Genomic DNA, 18,243 nt, shown 5'->3' with positions numbered 1-18,243 from the left:
ATACTGTATCTATTTAGAGCTTCCTGACTTAAAACAACTGCTTTCTTCAGAAGGGCTATTATTCCCTAGTTATTGGAATGGGAGTGTCACCAAAACAAAGAAAATAAGCACTTATTCCCTTGACCGTCTCGTATCCTAAAGTATTTAACGTTTTAAAAAATATTACATGGAAAATATGGTAATTCCAGGGACAACACAATCTGGAAGTTACCAGAGAAGCCGTGAGCTGCTAGTTCTCTTTGAGGACTGGAATGTAGTGACCCTCCAGTGCCTTACCCAGCTCTCCAGGTCACCAGGGACGTCTCCCGGCTTGGGATGAGGCGTCCCCAGATTCGGAGAGACGCCTCCTTTGTACTGCTTGGAGCAGACCACTGTGGGCCCTCAGCGGTGATGGTCTTGAGGAGTTCGCTTTACTGTTCGCAGGAAAACAAGCATCCTGCACACACACACACCCCGCACCCCTCGGGTTGCGCTGTAGGGACTGGGATGCCCGAGTCCTGGGGCATTTCGGGTCCCACAAAAAGCCCCAAGAAGCAATCATGTAGACTGATGGGGTGGGAAGGATACGAAGCGGGAGGGGACAGTGAATTTGGTCCTCGAGTCCCGAAAGGCGCCGGGGGATATCTGCTCCTCGAGGGATTAGGGGGTCTCTGTGAAGCTTTGAGAAGCAGTGACACTACCATCTTTTGAAGGATTCTGGAAGTGGTAGATCAGAGACCTCGGAGTGGTGGGGATGTCGAGATTCTCAACCCCGGCCATCAGGGCTTGCGATACCAAGGTAGGCATCGAAGACCGCAGTTTCCCTGAAACAGAAGCAGAGCAAAGGGGAGAACCCCCAGCCCTTTAGGCTTGGAGTGCCGGGAGGGGACGGGGCACCTGGAAGTTCGAGGGTGGGGATCCCAGAGAGAGCCCGCATTAGCTCCGTGCGCTTGGTCAGTCCACCCTCCGAGCTCCTGCTGGGAGCCGGGAGGTTCTTGGCGCGAAACTGCAGGCCCCGCCCGAGGATCTGCGCGGGGCACGGCCCCCGGCTTAGCCGTAGCGCCGCAGCGGCTGCCACTCCCCACTCCAACCCCTCGGAGAACGCGCCGCTGCCCACCGCCTCCAATCATTACTCTGCGTGGAGCGCTTTAAATATGCAGAGGCGGGTCACGTCGTGTGAATCGGTATCAATCCGTAGGGAGGGAGCCAATATCTATATAAATGTGGCCTGGGTGGGCCGAAAAGGGTTAAAAGGCTGGAGAAGAGAGAGGTGGGCGGGGGTCTACAGTCCGGGTGCGCGCAGCCCTGGTTGGCAACACCGGTGAGTTGCTCCTTTCTTTGCCCTCCTTCGCTGCTTCTATCGAAGGAGTGCTGACCAGGGGAGGTGGGAGATGAGAGGTTCGAGCGATCCCCAGGAAGCCGGCGCCCGCGCAAGGGGGTTGCGTTTTGGCCCGGGAGCCGTCGGACTCCGGGAAAAGTCCTGAGCGCGCGGGTCTCGATGAAGGCACGTTCCCTAAGGGCGCGTGGTCACTGCTGCCCTCCGCTGCCCGTCTGCTTTTAGAGCGAAGTCCTTGTCCGAGGTTGTAAATCTCGGTTTTGGTCCCCAAGCCCCAGGCCCTTTCCGGACAGAACAGGTGAACACTGCGCGCTGCCGGCGCCGCAGTTCCTGCGCCTCCTGCGCTCGGAGTGGCCTGGTCCCGGCAGGCTCGCCATGCTCCCCTGGGGGCTGAGCTGCCTGTCGGTGCTGGGGGCGGCGGGCACCGCTCTCCTGTGCGCGGGCCTGCTGCTCAGCCTGGCCCAGCACCTCTGGACCCTCCGCTGGACGCTGAGCCGGGACCGAGCCTCTGCCCTGCCCCTGCCCAAAGGTTCCATGGGCTGGCCCTTCTTCGGGGAAACGCTGCATTGGTTAGTTCAGGTGAGCAGTTCGTCGTTTCCGCACCCCAATATGGCCCCTTCTTCCCTATCCCCCGCTGGTTCTCAATGTTCCCAGGGTTCGTAGCCAGCCTCTTCCTGTCGCCCAGGGCCCCAGGGAGCATACACGGCCCTGACCTTTGCCCAGCTGCTCCCTCGAAGGGACCGTATGTCACTGGCGTACTCTCCAACGCAACTTAAGTACCGACAAAACGCGAGGGTGCACAGAGGGGTTCCAGGACCCTATGTCCTGCCACCATAGAATCAGGAGTCAGGAGCAAGTCTCAGCAGTGAGCTCTTTGGCGCTCGTCTAAGTCTCAGTTTCCTCATCTCACCAATGGGAACAGGAGCATATACATTACCGTAGGGCAGTCACGAGGCCCATTTGAGACTGTTTTGTAAAGAGTAAGGCGCCAGCCTAGAGCAGGAGGTTTTTATCAAGCGGCAGTTGGGAGGCCTGGGCTAGATCCTCAGCTGAGGCCCAGTGGCCCCATCCCTCTTCGCTCCTGGCTCGCAGGGCTCGCGCTTCCACAGCTCCCGCCGGGAGCGCTACGGGACAGTGTTCAAGACGCACCTGCTGGGCAGGCCGGTGATCCGCGTGAGCGGCGCCGAGAACGTGCGCACAATCTTGCTGGGCGAGCACCGCCTTGTGCGCAGCCAGTGGCCGCAGAGCGCGCACATCCTACTGGGCTCGCACACACTGCTCGGCGCCGTTGGCGAGCCGCACCGGCAGCGGCGCAAGGTGAGCCTAAAACAGAAGGTGCCGTCGGGACGTCAGACCCGCGGTTTCAGAGAACCTACTGTGGGCCAGGCCGGGGCGAGGTGTTAGGGGTACACTGTGAACCTGGCCAGGGCCCCTGACTAACAAGTGGGTGCCATTGGGCCAGTCCCTTACCTTCTCCGGCTTTGGTTTATAAGGCCAGGACTGGGACTTAAAGGTCCTTTCACCTTCGATCTTATGCGATTCTGATACCAGAAGCGCTGGAAATTCAAACTTAGAGAGGGTTAGCGACGACTTCCTGGAGGAGGTGGCCCCTGTAGCCTGGATGGAGGGGAGGGACTGTGTACATCAGAAAAGAACTAGAGGGAATGGCGAGAGCAAAACCCAACACATTTGGGTCCGGGTCTCTTAGAAGAGGAGACAGGCCGAAATTGGCCTTTTGGCTCCTATGGAGTCGTGGAGCAGAGGGAGCCGGACGGCTGCCAGGGCTGACCCCGCGCACTCCCCACAGATCCTGGCGCGAGTGTTTAACCGCACGGCGCTGGAGCGCTACGTGCCTCGCCTGCAGGGGGCGCTGCGGCGTGAGGTGCGCTCCTGGTGCGCGACCCGCGGGCCGGTCGCTGTCTATGAGGCCGCCAAAGCGCTCACCTTTCGCATGGCTGCGCGCATCCTACTGGGGCTGCGGCTAGACGAGGCGCAGTGCTCGGAGCTGGCCCGGACCTTCGAGCAGTTCGTGGAGAACCTCTTCTCGCTGCCCCTAGATGTGCCCTTCAGTGGCCTGCGCAAGGTACTGCCGCCCCTCCCCAAACCTTCCCTTTGGGGCTTCCTCGGTGTGCCACAGGCGTCACCTCTGCTGGGAGATGGAGGCTCTGCACAGTGTGGGGAGGCGGCGTGGTGTGGCGGTGGGCGTCGGGGCTGGCCTCTGTCCTGACTCGCTGTGTGACCCGCGGCGGGCCACCCACCCTCTCTGGGTCACGCCTGAGGAATGGGCTCCAGCCCCAGCAGCCGCCGGCTTCCCCGACGTTGGGTCTTGGTGGCGGGCGCCCAGCCAGTCGTCTCAGCCCCTCCCCAGAGCGGCGCCTCCTGCCCTGGCCTCCAGCGCCTCTTTGGAAGCCCCGTGGCTGCGGAATGGATGGGAGCACTAGGGCCGCAGACACGCCCCCCACCCCCGCCCCGACCCAGCCCGGCGCCAGCTGGAGAGGGGTGGGTACCGGCTCCCCGCCTGCGGCCCCAGGCCCACTAGTTTCCGGATCAGAGAACCATGGCCTCTTCAAACTTCAGAGCGATGGGCTGGGCCCAGCGAGCAACCGAACTGGGGCTTCTTATTGTGCTGATGCCCTGGTTTTCAGTCACCTGAATAAAAATAATAGTTATGTATAAACGTATATGCTATACGCACTGATTGCCTTGGGTACATTTTCTGATTTAATCCTCTCAGTCTGCAAAATATTATTATTCTCATTTTATTGATGAAGAAACTGAAGCTCAGAGACGTTAAACGACTTACCCAAGATCACACAGCTAGTAGGGAGGGGGGCAGGATTTGAACCCCATCTCCCCTGACTAAAAAGCCCAAGTGCTCAAAATGCTTCCCCAGGCAGACGCTTCCGCTGTGCTTGCTCCCTGAACTCTGGAGGGCCACCCCAGCCCTCTTGCCTACCCCTTGCAAAGGCTAAATGTTTAGACTTCCAATAGTGTCCTTTAAGCCAGAGCTTTCCTGCGCGCATCAAGGTGTCCCTTCCTCTCTGCACTGGTGCCCACTGCCCCTGCCTGAGCCTTGTGCAGGGAAAGGACAATGGACTGACTCCCTGGCAGGGTTCTGTGCCAGACATGGACACTTGACAGCTGTGTGACTCTGGATAATGGCTTGACCTCTCTGAGCCTCAGCATCCTCCCGTCAGGAGGACAGTAACTGTTTGCCTTGCCCCAAAGGGGGCTTGTGATCAAGAGAGAATGGTGTGTGGGGACAAATTCCTAAGCATTTATTGAGCCCCTTCTATGTGCCAGGCATGGAGCTAAGCTGGGAAACTTTTAACACCAGGATCTCAGCAGAGCCAGACCAGCACTGGGAAGGTTTTGGGGGTAGGTGTCCAGGGCTGGTCCCCTCAGCCTTCCTGCCCCACCTCCCTTCTCTCCCTGCACATCAGGGCATCCGGGCACGGGACCAGCTGCATCGGCACCTGGAGGAGGCCATTGCAGAGAAGCTTCATGAAGACAAGGCTGCTGCGGAGCCAGGCGATGCCCTCGACGGGATCATACACAGCACTAGGGAGCTGGGCCATGAGCTCTCAGTGCAGGAGCTGAAGGTGGGTGGCGGGAGAGTTCTCCTCCCCTCTTTGCATTTCTAGCAGGTCTCTACACACATGCTGCCTCCCTGGAGCAATGGAGCTGCATCCTGTTTGGGCCCGCTTTGAGCCACAGGCACTCCTCAGGGCGAGGGGAAAGAGGAGACCTGGGTTCCACTTATGGCTCAGCTGCACCCACTATCTCTGTGGCCTTGGGCCAGTCACCATCCCTTTCAGAGGAGAGTCCATGGCATGAATCCTAGGCCCTCCCTTACCAGTTCTGGCAGCAAACAGCTCTCCCCCTCCCCCACTTCTCTGTCACTCCATGCCTTTGCCTCTGCTGTCCCCCTGCCTATGAAGCTCTCTTCACCCCTTTTCTCTTCAAACCCTAAGGGTTCAGGGCTAAATTCCACAGTCTCCTTGAAGCTCCCCTCTTCCTCCCCAAATCTACACTTCCGTGAGCCACCTTGGCACCTGGCACCTCTCTACCTGTCTGTTGCCACTGCAGAATCTCCTGGAGAATTAGAGCCCCTCCCCATGTATGCATAGTGCACATACAGTGGAGGTAAGGAGGGAAGCTTTGGAGTGGTCCCTGGACCCACCTGCTCGAGAACCCAAAAAGGAGTGGAGAGGTTGGGGGGCAGGGAAGTTAGAAATGGGAACACCTCAAGCCTTCCATAAGCAACTCCCATCCTTTCTCGGGGCCTCAACTTCCCACTTTCCACTAGCCAGCCACTGAAGGGTGGGGCTCACTCGGCCTGAGTTTCTTCTCCGAGAATGGGACTAATAATCTCTTTCCTGACTCCTGGTGGTTGTGAAGTCTGGAAGAGTCAAAGGAGTTAGAAACAGATGAGCAGGGGGCTCTTGAGTCATGGGGGAGCCAGTGGATAGGAGCAGTTCTGGGCTGGGAAAGGGAGTAGTATGGAAAGAAGTGGATGGTCCCTCAGCCTTGGCAGGGCTGGGGAGCTGGTGACAACACCCTCCAGGTTCTCAGGAAGGGACCCACTGGCCAGAAATCTTCAGTTCTGGCTGGCCAGGGAGGACCTTGGAGCCCCAAGGTCTCTGTCCCAGCTCCCCATCTTGTGCAGGGCAGGCAGTTAGCCTTGGATCAGGTCATTCATTCCACACATATTATCATCTACCTATTCAGTGCCAGGCTCCATGCTGGGCCTGGGGATACAGCAGTGAGCAAACTATAGCCCTTGCCCTCGAGGTGCGAGACAGGAGGGGTACATATTCATCCTATAATAACATCAATCAGTGTGTAAACACAAACTGGGTGCTGCAAGGAAGGAGGACAGCACACGGGGAGTTGGGAGGGCAGAGGCAGGCAGTGCACACCAGGAAGAGGTTTAGTCACTGGAACCACCGCTAAGCAGGAGGAGCACGATGCTTGCATTGGTGGGAGGCTGGCGCTGCTGCTGCGGGTGCCTTGGTCAGTTCCACTGCCGTTACTGTCAGGGCGCCCAGCTGGGATTGTCGGCAGCGCTGTAGGCAGCACTGCATGGTTAAGAGCGCTGGACTCCCAGCTCGGCTACTGGGACTGGTGACGGCAGGGACCTCGAGCACCTCTCAGAGCCTCAGTAAAACGGGCATTGTGCCGCACAGGATCGGGGTGAGTATCGAATGAGTTAATACACGTAAAGCGCTAAGAACAGTACACAAAGTGCCTGGCATTATCTTTGGGAACCTCCCACGGCAAGTGGATAGATCCTCCTCTTGCTCGTTGCTATCTGTGACTTCCCCAAGTGTCGGACTTGGGATTCAATCGACTCCAGGACCTGCACAGGTAGCCGCGCCACGGGAGCACCCGGCGCTCTGGCCTGTGCGCAACGGCAAATATGGGGCCCCTGCGCCTCAGTTAGGGGGCCACGAGGCCGAGAACCGGCTAATGGAGACTCAGCGCTCCCGGGCTGTCTTGCAGGAGTCAGCTGTGGAGCTCCTCTTCGCCGCCTTCTTCACCACGGCCAGTGCCAGCACGTCCCTCGTCCTGCTACTCCTGCAGCACCCGGCGGCCATCGCCAAGATCCGGCAGGAGCTGGCGGCGCAGGGGCTGGGGCGCGCGTGCGGCTGCGTGCCGGCGGCCTCAGGGGGCGGCGCTGGGCCCGCGGCCAACTGCGGCTGCGAGCCCGACCTCAGCCTGGCGACGCTCGGCCGCCTGCGCTACGTCGGCTGCGTGGTCAAGGAGGTGCTGCGCCTCCTGCCGCCCGTGTCCGGGGGCTACCGGACAGCCCTGCGCACCTTCGAGCTCGACGTAAGTGCGCCGCGCCGCCCGCCCCGCCCCTGCCGCCGGCCGCGGGAAAGTGGGGTAGGGGTTAGGACCGAGCTGTCTGCTCTTCCCCTCTCCGGCCCTCCGCTTTCCCTCCTGGAAAATGGGCTGAATCCTCTTCCATTTCCCGGGAACCACGGTTGAGGCAGCAAAGCAAGGTTAGGGACCCCGTACACTTCAGCTTTTGGCAGTGGTCCGGGTGAATCAGTTAGAGCGGAGTTTTAGAATAAAAACATCCTTTTCTCCGCCCAGCACCCGCTTTTCAGCCAGTGAGGCTGGGTGGGGCACAAAGAGAGACCCCCACTATGTCCCGTACCCCATTTATCTGGCTCCCTCACAAGAAAAAGGGATTAATCATTGTTACCAGTCCTGGCCTCCGGCTGAGACCGGATTCCAGGGAAGCGGGCTAATTAAAGTATGGGGTATGATCAGGTTGGCATGAGCTGGACAATGAAAGTTAAGGTCTAGGACTGGCTCCATCTCTTTATGACCCTGGGCAGTTTCCTTCTCACTCTGGGCCTCAGTTTACTCTCTGGAAGGAAGCTGCCTTTGTCCCTTCCATCTTTGACTCCAGGTGGGGCCCGGCTGTGCTTCGCAGTGGCAGCATCGGGGGAGGGGAGCCCTAGCGCCGCTAAACTGAAGGTGTTTGCCTGAATGGCTGCCCCTGCATCCCCCCTACCACCAGCCCAGTCTCTGGGCGGCTCCAGGCAGAGTGGGCACCTCCTTCCCTGACCCTTACTTTAAGCTAAACAGCAAATGTCCGTAGTGCATTGCATACCAGGATTTGAGGACCCCTAAGCGAATGGGATTGTGCCCCTGAGTTGCTGTCATGGAAAGAAAGGGGGTCAGAGCCAGCAACTTCATCACAAACTGGTGTGAAGAGGAGACTGATCGCTAGCTGAATGAAACCAAAACATTTTGGGAGCTGGCATTTGAACTGGAACAGTGACGGGTTAGGATGGGGACAGCACATCACTGGGAGGGGATGGCCCAGACAAAGGTAGGTGGATTAGTGAGGGGTGTAGAAGTGTCGTGGAGGCTGAATCTTGGAATTCAGACGTCATGCAGGCGCTGGGGTGCAAGACCTTAGAGAAACCGCAGGAGAAGGGCACTGGACCACCAGGGTGAATAGAGGCAGGGGTCTTAGCCATCCTCCAGGTTCCAGATGGGAAAACAGGCCTAGAGAGGAGAGGGAGAGCGCCTTGGTGATTCCAAGATCTGTTTGCCCGTGAGAGCCTCCTGAAGCTGTTCAGGCAAGGGAAGCAGGATGCTCGGGGCTGGAAGACATCTCAAAAGTGGATTAGCTGAAAAAGTTGGAGGTGAGCAAAGGGAACATGAAAGCTGCCTTCCAACAATTTAATTGTCATGTGCACCTTTTTAGAGTGTGGCTGCCTGATCTGAACATTACTGTACAGCTGATGGGTGGCGAGGACAGAGAGGCAGTTTTCAGTTGAGTCCCAAGAAGAGCTGTAAAATTGAGATGACCATAAAGGAGCTGTCGTTGGCATTGTTCTGACCCAGGCAACTGGTGGGTGCAGGACTAGAATTTACGTCTCCCGATCTAACGTGAGAACAAAAAAGACAAAAACAAAACAATGAAACAAATAATAGAGCACATTTACTGACCACTAATATATATGGCCAGACCCGTTATTTGAATCCTCACAACAAGATGGGCATTTTGTTCTCACTTTATCAGTTAAGAAACTGAGGCTCAGAGATTAAGCATTTAGCCCATGTCACACAGCTCACCAGGGAAGGAGCTGATATGGGTATGCAGAGCGGTAGCTTCCGGGTTAGACGCGCCTCCCTGCTTGTTTTCGGAAGCCTGTTTGATATACCCCAGGTGGAGGATCGGTTCGGGCTGGGTTTCCGGGTGCCTCGTGGTCAGGCGGGTCTCCTCACCTCCCCGCAGGGCTACCAAATCCCCAAGGGCTGGAACGTGATGTACAGCATCCGGGACACGCACGAGACGGCCGCGGTGTACCGCAGCCCGCCTGAGGGCTTCGACCCAGAGCGCTTCGGCACTGAGGGCGAGGATGCGCGGGGCGCTGCCGGCCGCTTCCATTATATCCCGTTCGGCGGCGGTGCGCGCAGCTGTCTCGGCCAGGAGCTGGCGCAGACCGTGCTCCAGCTGCTCGCGGTGGAGCTGGTGCGCTCGGCGCGCTGGGAGCTGGCCACGCCTGCCTTCCCCGCCATGCAGACCGTGCCCATCGTGCACCCGGTGGACGGTCTTCGGCTCTTTTTCCACCCGCTTGCGCCTTCGGCTGCGCAGGATGGGCGACGCCTCTGACCCGCTGCGCCGCGGAACCTGACTTGGCCAGTGGCAGCGGAGCACTTGCGGAGCCGCCCATCTGCCATTCCCCAGTACCGGGTCGGGCGCACTCTCTAGTTCACCAAACGGTTACTGAATGCGGCTCTGTGCCGGACTCTGCGGGAGGAGACGCGCGAGCCACCGCCACCGCACTGGCCAGTGGGAAGGTGCCTCCTGCCCTCCGCACGCACCCTGAGGAAGGAAAGGTGGTGGGCCAAGTTTTTTAAGCCCTTCCCAGGATTTCGAAGCAGGGATGGAGGGAACATCTCCACTAGAAGCCAAGCCCGGGAGGAGGCATGGATTGCAGGGCCGTGGGGAGGCTTGCTAGGGGAGGATTGGGCCGTAGAACAATGCGGGACCTGCAACGGTCGCGAGGAAGAGGGGACGCCGGGAGCGCATCTCTGGCCTGGCTTTGGGCCATAGGAAGACACCGAGAAGGCGCCCAACGGAAGGCCTTCAGGCAGCTGGCCTCCGCCAGGTGCGCCCTAGCCACTCTGCAGGTCTCGGCAGAAACCCAGAACGGTGGGCGCTTCCAGGGCTCTAAACAGGCTCAACACTGCCGGATTCTGCTGGCGATTTCTTAAAAGAAAAATTCCTAGTTCAAGAACACGCTTAATCTTTCCATTTATACAAGGGAGAATAGGCAAACGAGAGGACTCTTTAAGGCTGGATTATTTTCATGGGAGATTGAGACATAAAGACGTTCGAGGTATTTGTACCCAAGACAGAAAGGCCAAGAAATAGTTTCCTGGCAATAGTTGGGTGAGGGGGCTACAGCTTGGCTGGGCAGCTGCTCCCTGGTGGGAAAGTGGGATGAGGGGGGAGGGAGACTCAGGAAAGACCCCCTCCCCTTCCCCCAGAAGGACCTACCCTGCGTATATCCAGAGAGAGACTAGGAACTGGGGCAGCCTGGGGTCCAGGCTGCTGGGACTTCTCTCTTGAGCATAGCTCCAGGGAGCTGGGCTGTGAATTATCTCCAGGGTAGTTGGCTGCAGGGACATCCTGGTTTACCGCTTCAACCACCTTTATTACAGGGGAGAAACTGAGGCGAGAGACTGGACCACTCAGCCAGTGCTCTCCTCCACCCCCATCACTTACTCCCTGCTCCAGCTCCCAGGCCTGTGGCTGCTGCGAAGCTCTTGGCCTTTTACCCTTTCAACGCGATCCCTAGATTGGCCTAAGGACTCTCTGGACCTTTCCAACACAGAAGTTCCCAACAGTGTTTAAATCTGAACCAAGAGCCTCCGGCGTCATTATTCCTAACAGCTCACTGTAAACTGCCACCCACCTTCGGACAGGCTGGGGGCAGTTGGACATGATGGGTGAGTCAGGAAAGTTGCCGCCAAGGCCTGAGCTGACCCCTTAATGAACCAGAAGAAAGCTGGTGCCCTCCTGACCTTACGCTTAAGGTGGATCCTGGGGCCAGAAGGAAAGGGGGAAGCAGCAGACACAGGCAGGGTCGGTAGCTCCGTGCAGCGGGCCCTTCCGAGCTCGGCTGACACCGCCATAACCCCCTCCAGGGCAATTCATCACCCACTGCTGACCACAGGCCCTGGCGCCAGGCCATGGGATCTGCAGGCAGGTGACAGAGCCACGGAGCCGGCAAGAAGTGGCGGATCTGGGGGCCTGCCCTCAGGGCGCTCCTGAGGCTGCAGAGACAACATCTCGGCCTGAGAAACTCCACTAGGCTGAGGTGGTGGGAGGACCAGGGCTTGGGGCTGAATCTGACTTGGGGAGAGAGACTGGGGGAGGGGGCTCTCAGAAGCCCAGACTTAGCTGGTTCCGAGAGACCTGGTTTACCTGCTGGTGGTCTGCACTAACTATAAGCCCCTGTAGGGGCAGCTCCAATTTTGCTCTAATTTCCCATTGATACTTCATTCTCAGTAATTTCCAAGAAAATCTGAGCTCTTGCTTTAGTAGCTCTTGATTCTCTGAGGAAGGAGCAGATGTGGTTCTTGCCCTCCTGGACTTGGTGTGCTCACCAAGGAGGTAGACAGTAAATAAACTCACAGACAACAGCAAGAACATGTCTGATGATGATAGTGCCGTGGAGAAAATAAAACAGGCCTGCAATGCACAGTGGCGGGCAGGCTGGGGCCTGGGAAGACTTCCCTGGGGTGACATTCGACTTTGGAAGGAACCAGCAAGCGGTGAGCTGGGAAAGAGGCACCCCAAGCAGAGGGAACAGCAGGTATAGAACCCTGGGATGGGGATGAATGCTCAAGACAAGGGAAGAAGGGGTTGGAAGAAAGGTGGAAGGCGGTGCTTCAGCTGCCTGGGCTCCCCTGACCCCAGTCAGGAACTCACTCCCCACCCCCCAACCCTTAGCAACAGGCTGTTTTGCAGACATCTTGGAAACATTTGATTTTCCAGTGAACCCTCTCCCCACCTACTGCCACCCACGAAAGTTCGGCAAGGGATCTAGATCAAAGTTCTTATTGGGCTGGTAATTTATGGGCCCCTTCCCCTCTTCAAGATGTTCTTTAATGATCCTCACTATCCCATTTAATCCTTTCCTGCCGATCGCCCCCTCGGGTCTCGATGGGCAGGTAGATTAAAACATTTTTCCCCCTTGTGGCGATTTCCAGCGCGCAGGCCCCGCTCATCTTGTGACCCGGCGCGCGCTGAACTTGGCGAGATGGCCCTGCAGAGTTCACTCGGATGTCACGGTCCGGCCTGCAGGGGTCACAGGCGGGTCAGGCCGGAGGATTGGGACTGGGCCCCAGGTCACGCCCCCCGCGCGCCAGCTTTGCTCACCGGCCGGAGGCACTGTCCAGAAAGGGGCGGGCCCGGGATTTCTGAGAATTACCTCCAGCGCGTCTCGACCCGGTTCCAGCCGGTGCCCCCGAAGTCGTCTGTCACTGTTTACAGTTGTGAAATCGTTAGAAGAAATAACAGTGGGAGAGACCCTTCCCTAGAGCCTCTGAAACGCCAAGTAGGTTAACGGAGAAACGCCGACTCTCCGAAACACATCCTGGGGCGACCCAGGCTAGGAGCGTTTCGGCGAGTGTGCGATCCCTGCGACTCCGCAGACACTTCCCGACCCGCCGGGTTTGGGGACCACCGCGGGAGGGCCGCGTATTTAACAGCTGTCAGGATCAAAGTATATTCCATCCCCAAGGGACACTTTCCAATGAGTGAGGCATGCTCCTGGGAGAGCCGGCTCTTCAGTTTTAAACATATCATTGCTTCGTTTTAGGCGCGACTGGAGGGTTCATCACTCAAATCAAAGGGGGCGTGTGGCCCTGACTGGTCCGAGGCAGTTTGGACCCAGTCCCACTGGCTCGACCAGGCAGGAAGCAGGGAGCGCACGTGCGCTTCCCGCAGTGTCCGAGCTCCAGGCATTGGCTGCAGGAGCAGCCGATGGTAGAGCTGGGCGAAGGCCAGAAGACTCACTTCCCTGTACGGATTCCCTCAACACTCTTATCAGCGGCCGGCAGAGGCCTGAGTTTAGGGCCCAATCCCCCTCTCGCCTGGGTGGCTTTCTGCCCGGTGGGAGCTGGGAGAGCAGAGGATGGCTCCAGTGCCCGGAGCCCAGGTCACCTTGGTAACGTAGCCTAGCGTGCCTGGAGCTGGGAAGAGTATTTGCAACCAGGAGCCCCTTTTGGAAACTCACAGCTTCCCCGTGGTGTAGACAGGCCGGGAATGATCACCTCCATATTAAGGAGGAGGAAACAGGCGCAAGGATGTGCGGTAACTTGCCACAGGTCACTCAAGTAGAGATGGAGCTGGGACTCACAGCCCAGACTCCGGGCTTTCCATCCATCCTCCATCTCGGTGTCCTTATCCTGCCAGGGCTAAAGACCCTCTTCCCCTCTGCCTAGCTGGAGCTGCTAACCCCAGGGCCCTCGGAATCCGGCCGGCTGTGGCAGGATCGCAGAGCTCCGGTTGCCGCCGAGCCGCGGATGAATTGTCACCGCGGTCCCCCACTGGGGAGTCAGAGTTAGGGCTTAGACTTGTGCGGGGCTGCACCTGGAGTCCTGAGGATCTGGAGCCTCTCTTGTACCTTAAGTAGGACTTTCCAAGCCTTCATGAGTGTGGACCTCCTTGAGGGGTTTGGAGAGCTGGCAATCTATGGTCAGCCGGTCACGACTCCCCGCGACTCTCGTTTGGGTCCTGGCCCTGGGCTCTTCTGCGGGATCTTCGGAAGAATCGGGAGGCCTGCGTTTTGCTCTGCGTTCTGCACCTCAGTTTCCCCACCTGTGGGACAAGGAAGCTGGACGATCTCTGAACGCACTTCCCTTTGCTCCCCCAGCAGGTGGAAGGGGGCCCACACGGCGCCTGTAAACGGAAAGCCAGTGCAGGCAGCTCTGGTCTGGGACCGCCCGTCGGACCCGGCGGGAGGGATTCCAAAGAGACCGCCAGGAAGCCCAGGGTTTGGAGTTCCCGCTCCCCAGAGCCCGGGTCGGCCCCTGCCAGCGTCCCAGAGCCCCGCACAACTTGTATAGGCGAAGCAGGCTGCTCCTAGCCCTGCACCCCAGGAGGCGCGCTCCGAGGGAAACCGCCACCGCGCCGCCTCTGCCTCTGCGCGGAACAAACGGTTAAAGATTTTGGGCAGCGCCTCGAGGGGGGAGGAGCCAGGGGCCCAATCCGCAATTAAAGATGAACTTTGGGTGAACTAATTTGTCTAAGGTAACGTGGGCAGCAACCTGGGCCGCCTATAAAGCGGGCGCGCGGCAGGTTCGGAGCTCTGGCGACGGCGGCAGGTGGCGCGGGAGGTCGCGGCGCGCCATGGGGCTCCCAGCATTGCTGGCCAGTGCTCTCTGCACCTTCGTGCTACCGCTGCTGCTCTTCCTGGCAGCGATCAAGCTCTGGGACCTGTACTGCGTGAGCAGCCGGGACCGCAGCTGCGCCCTCCCGTTGCCCCCCGGAACTATGGGCTTCCCCTTCTTTGGGGAAACTTTGCAGATGGTGCTTCAGGTAAGGGAGATAGGGGAGGGACAGGGCGGTTTCCCGGAGCCCCGGAGCCCGACTCGGCTCCAGGCTTCCACTGAAACCGGGGTAGGCTCCCCCGGGAGGGAGGTGACTGAGGCTAGGATCAGTACTAGCCGGAGGCTCGGCGCTCCCTGGCGCCCCCTCACTCCCGCCTTTCTCCTCCGCTTTCCTCTCGCAGCGAGGGAAGTTCCTGCAGATGAAGCGCAGGAAATACGGCTTCATCTACAAGACACATCTGTTCGGTCGGCCCACGGTGCGGGTGATGGGAGCGGACAACGTGCGGCGCATCTTGCTCGGGGAGCACCGGCTGGTGTCAGTCCAGTGGCCCGCGTCTGTGCGCACCATCCTGGGCTCCGGCTGCCTCTCCAACCTGCACGACTCCTTGCACAAGCAGCGCAAGAAGGTGAGGGCGGGGTGGCGGCGCCTGGGCAGGAAGGGGGACCCGATTCGCGTGAGGGTTTCAGGCAAATAGGTGCTGGGCGAGCGCCAGCTGCATAAGGCGTCGGCTAGGGACCCTCTCAAACCCAGTGTAGCTTTCCCAGCCGGGAAGTGCCTTGGGTCTGGTGGGGTTATGGGTTTCCGGAAGGGGGGCCCCGGAAGGCGAGAGGGGCGGGTGGGGCCCGGTTTTAACACTCTTCCCTCCTCGGATCTCAGGTGATTATGCGGGCCTTCAGCCGCGAGGCGCTCCAGTGCTACGTGCCAGTGATCGCCGAGGAAGTGGGCAGTTGCCTGGAGCAGTGGCTGAGCTGCGGCGAGAGCGGCCTCCTAGTCTACCCCCAGGTGAAGCGCCTTATGTTCCGCATCGCTATGCGCATCCTGATGGGCTGCGAGTCCCGGCTGGCGAGCGGCGGGGAAGCAGAGCAGCAGCTGGTAGAGGCCTTCGAGGAAATGACCCGCAATCTCTTCTCGTTGCCCATAGACGTGCCCTTCAGCGGGCTGTACCGGGTAAGGGCGGCATGTAGGGTGCGGAGCTAGGGGCTCCGGGAGCGCGGGATCCGGGCTTCTGCTCACCGCCGTGCGCTCTCTGCGCTCAGGGACTGAAGGCGCGGAACCTCATCCACGCGCGCATCGAGGAGAATATTCGCGCCAAGATCTGCGGGCTGCGGGCGGCCGAGGCGGACGGGGGCTACAAAGATGCGCTGCAGCTGTTGATCGAGCACTCGTGGGAGAGGGGAGAGAGGCTGGACATGCAGGTGAGTGGTAGCTTCAGGAGAGGCACGGCGGAGTTTAATCCCCTAGCTTTCCAATCGCAGTTCCTGGGGTCCCCAAAGTGCCCGCCTGGGGCCCAGGTTCCGAGAGTGGGAAGCCCGCCCAGACCCCAGGGATGGGACACAGAAGTTGAGACACCTGGTCCGCGGAGCTGTGGGGAGAGGCTTCGTTCCCTATCCCTTCAAGGTTTTAAAGGGAAAGTTGGAATTTGCAAGATGTAAATGAAGAATGTTGGGCGATTATAATACAACCAAGGCTTTAATTTAAGAGTTCCTGGGAGAGTGGGATCTTACTGGCCTTCCTGCTCTAGCTGAACTAAAGGGTCTTAGCATTTTGTTTAAATGGATTTTCTGTCAGCACACTTTCAGCCCTTCTCATCTTCCCTCCAGAACCCCCAGTTCTATTCTGAGTATTCGCTCTGTAAAATTGCATGCAGACTTGTCCAAACGTTCGTCTTAATCCACTCTTAGGCACTAAAGCAGTCTTCAACTGAGCTCCTCTTTGGAGGACATGAAACCACAGCCAGTGCAGCTACATCTCTGATCACTTACCTGGGGCTCTACCCACATGTCCTCCAGAAACTCCGAGAGGAGCTGAAAAGTAAGGTAAGGGAACTGGGGGGTGGGGGGATTACCTTAAGAAACTCAGCTACTCTCTAGCCAGCTTCCCAAAAGGTAAGTGTGTTTTCCCGATAAAAAAGAAGGAATCTTGAGCTGTGATCCCACTCGGGCAGGGTTCAGCCTTGTACTTCTACCTCTTCTCCCCGTTTTGCAGAACCTTGGAGATTTTCAGATAGGTTCCACTTTCTTGGATTTGTGTGTTCAAGGGCATGAATGGGGAACTCCTGGGGGACTGTGGTGGCAGCCAGCAGTGGTGGTGGTGATTGGGGGAGGGGAGAAACTTGGTGGTTCTAACTGGTGAGCAGCATTCTCTTGGAACTGTAAACAGATAGTGGACTTGGGCCCAGGGGTGGAGGCAAATGGTAACTAGCTGCTCCCTGTTTCCCCCTCACACTCTCCCATCATGAGGCCCTTTGGGTCCAGCCGCTACTTAAGCCCTGTTTACGTCTGCTGGGCTGATTTTATTGGAGCACAGAATAAGCGTTCACCTCTGTGTGACTGTTTTGATAGGGTTTACTTTGCAAGGGCAACCAAGACAACAAGTTGGACGTGGAAATTTTGGAACAGCTTAAATACACTGGCTGTGTTATTAAAGAGACCCTTCGACTGAATCCCCCAGTTCCAGGAGGATTTCGGGTCGCTCTTAAGACTTTTGAATTAAATGTAAGTTAAAAGTTCTCTCCCTCCCACCCTTACATTTTGTGTTGTAGTTTTAAATCTCCCTTTGTTTCTCTGTCCTTCGACTTAAATTTCTTAGGCTTTTGATAACATTGTCCTGCCTCTGAATGTCTGTCTCTCTGTTTCTCTCTCCACCTCCCGCTCCTCCTTTCTTTCAGCTCATAACTCCTCCAAGGATATCAGTGATAGATTTTTTTCCTGTTGAAGGTTGAATTCCAGTTTGTCAGTCCTTTGGGCTTCATAATCTTTTGCAGGGATACCAGATTCCCAAGGGCTGGAATGTTATCTACAGTATCTGTGATACTCACGATGTCGCCGATATCTTCACCAACAAGGAGGAATTCAATCCTGACCGCTTTCTGCTGCCTCACCCGGAGGATGCATCCAGGTTCAGCTTCATTCCATTTGGAGGAGGCCTTAGGAGCTGTGTAGGGAAAGAGTTCGCAAAAATTCTTCTCAAAATATTTACAGTGGAGCTGGCCAGGCGTTGTGACTGGCAACTTCTAAATGGACCTCCTACAATGAAAACGAGTCCCACCGTATGTCCTGTGGATGATCTCCCGGCAAGGTTCACCCGTTTCCAGGGGGAAATCTGATGGGCGGGAATGCCCAGACCTCAGACTTATTGGAAGAGTACATATGCGTTTTTACCTAGTGTCCTGTTGATTTTATTATATTTAATTTCTAAATGTATATTATAATATTTATGTGTCTCTTCTACAGTACCACAGTCTTTAAATATTAAAATAATGAACTGGATAGTTTACAAATAAAGTAAAATCTGAAGGTGCTTGTGTTGCGTTTAATATTCCTGTGGGGGGAAACTCACCGGTTTTAGATTTGTATATTTAACCAGATTTCTAAATGTCTACATTCATGGCTTTACTTGTCATCTGTACATATCTGTTTTCTGGGAGGAAGAAACTTCAGCCATTTTTTCTCTTAACAGTTATTAGAAAGCATGTATTATATGTGTGTGAGTTAGTCTAAAGGTAATTTTGTTAAGTTTTCGATGATAATTTAGATTCTCTATTTGGAAAATCTATCAAAGTTAATTAAAAATTGGGGGAGGGGTTTGCTTTACTTTAGGGAAAGCTGAATTTGAAAAGAGAACACTTTGAGAAGATCATCTAATATAACACCTTCAGCCATAAACTTAGTATGTTTAATAAACATAATAAATCTATGGTGTCGCACAGTGTCGGAACTGTTTTCTGAAATTAAAGTTTTAGGTAAGACAAAGTTATTGACTAAAATGAGACCCCAAAACACTGGCGTGTTTCCTTTACTCTGAAGTTGCATATGAAAACAGTATTGGAAAA

At 57.0% G+C, this 18,243-nt stretch overlaps 2 protein-coding genes across 2 annotated transcripts; both read left to right on the top strand.

The window, feature by feature from the left end:
- Positions 1-1,690: 1,690 nt before the first annotated feature.
- On the top strand, positions 1,691-9,458 carry CYP26C1 (cytochrome P450 family 26 subfamily C member 1; the record flags this gene model as incomplete). The annotated part of the gene is made up of 6 exons (XM_082855164.1): positions 1,691-1,894; positions 2,408-2,632; positions 3,123-3,398; positions 4,759-4,917; positions 6,821-7,150; positions 9,081-9,458. 6 exons carry the CDS (start codon positions 1,691-1,693, stop codon positions 9,456-9,458), a joined length of 1,572 nt encoding a protein of 523 aa, XP_082711290.1.
- A 4,724-nt stretch (positions 9,459-14,182) lies between these two features.
- On the top strand, positions 14,183-17,634 carry CYP26A1 (cytochrome P450 family 26 subfamily A member 1). Its single transcript, XM_082854055.1, has 7 exons — positions 14,183-14,399; positions 14,593-14,817; positions 15,069-15,359; positions 15,449-15,607; positions 16,094-16,228; positions 16,754-16,906; positions 17,176-17,634. Exons 1-7 carry the CDS (start codon positions 14,211-14,213, stop codon positions 17,515-17,517), a joined length of 1,494 nt encoding a protein of 497 aa, XP_082710181.1. The 5' UTR covers positions 14,183-14,210; the 3' UTR covers positions 17,518-17,634.
- The last annotated feature ends 609 nt before the right edge of the window (positions 17,635-18,243 follow it).

This window comes from Leucopleurus acutus (genome assembly GCF_964270905.1).
Source record: "Leucopleurus acutus genome assembly, chromosome: 14".
Taxonomy (NCBI): Eukaryota; Metazoa; Chordata; class Mammalia; order Artiodactyla; family Delphinidae; genus Leucopleurus; species Leucopleurus acutus.
This window is presented reverse-complemented; position numbering and strand designations above follow the sequence as displayed.

Bases quoted from the DNA above. Each gene is read 5' to 3' on its own strand.
- CYP26A1 (XM_082854055.1), top strand. From the start codon at position 14,211: ATGGGGCTCCCAGCATTGCTGGCCAGTGCTCTCTGCACCTTCGTGCTA. The intron at 15,608-16,093 runs GTGAGTGGTAGC...ATCCACTCTTAG, and splicing joins GAGAGAGGCTGGACATGCAG to GCACTAAAGCAGTCTTCAAC. The intron at 16,907-17,175 runs GTAAGTTAAAAG...AATCTTTTGCAG, and splicing joins TTAAGACTTTTGAATTAAAT to GGATACCAGATTCCCAAGGG.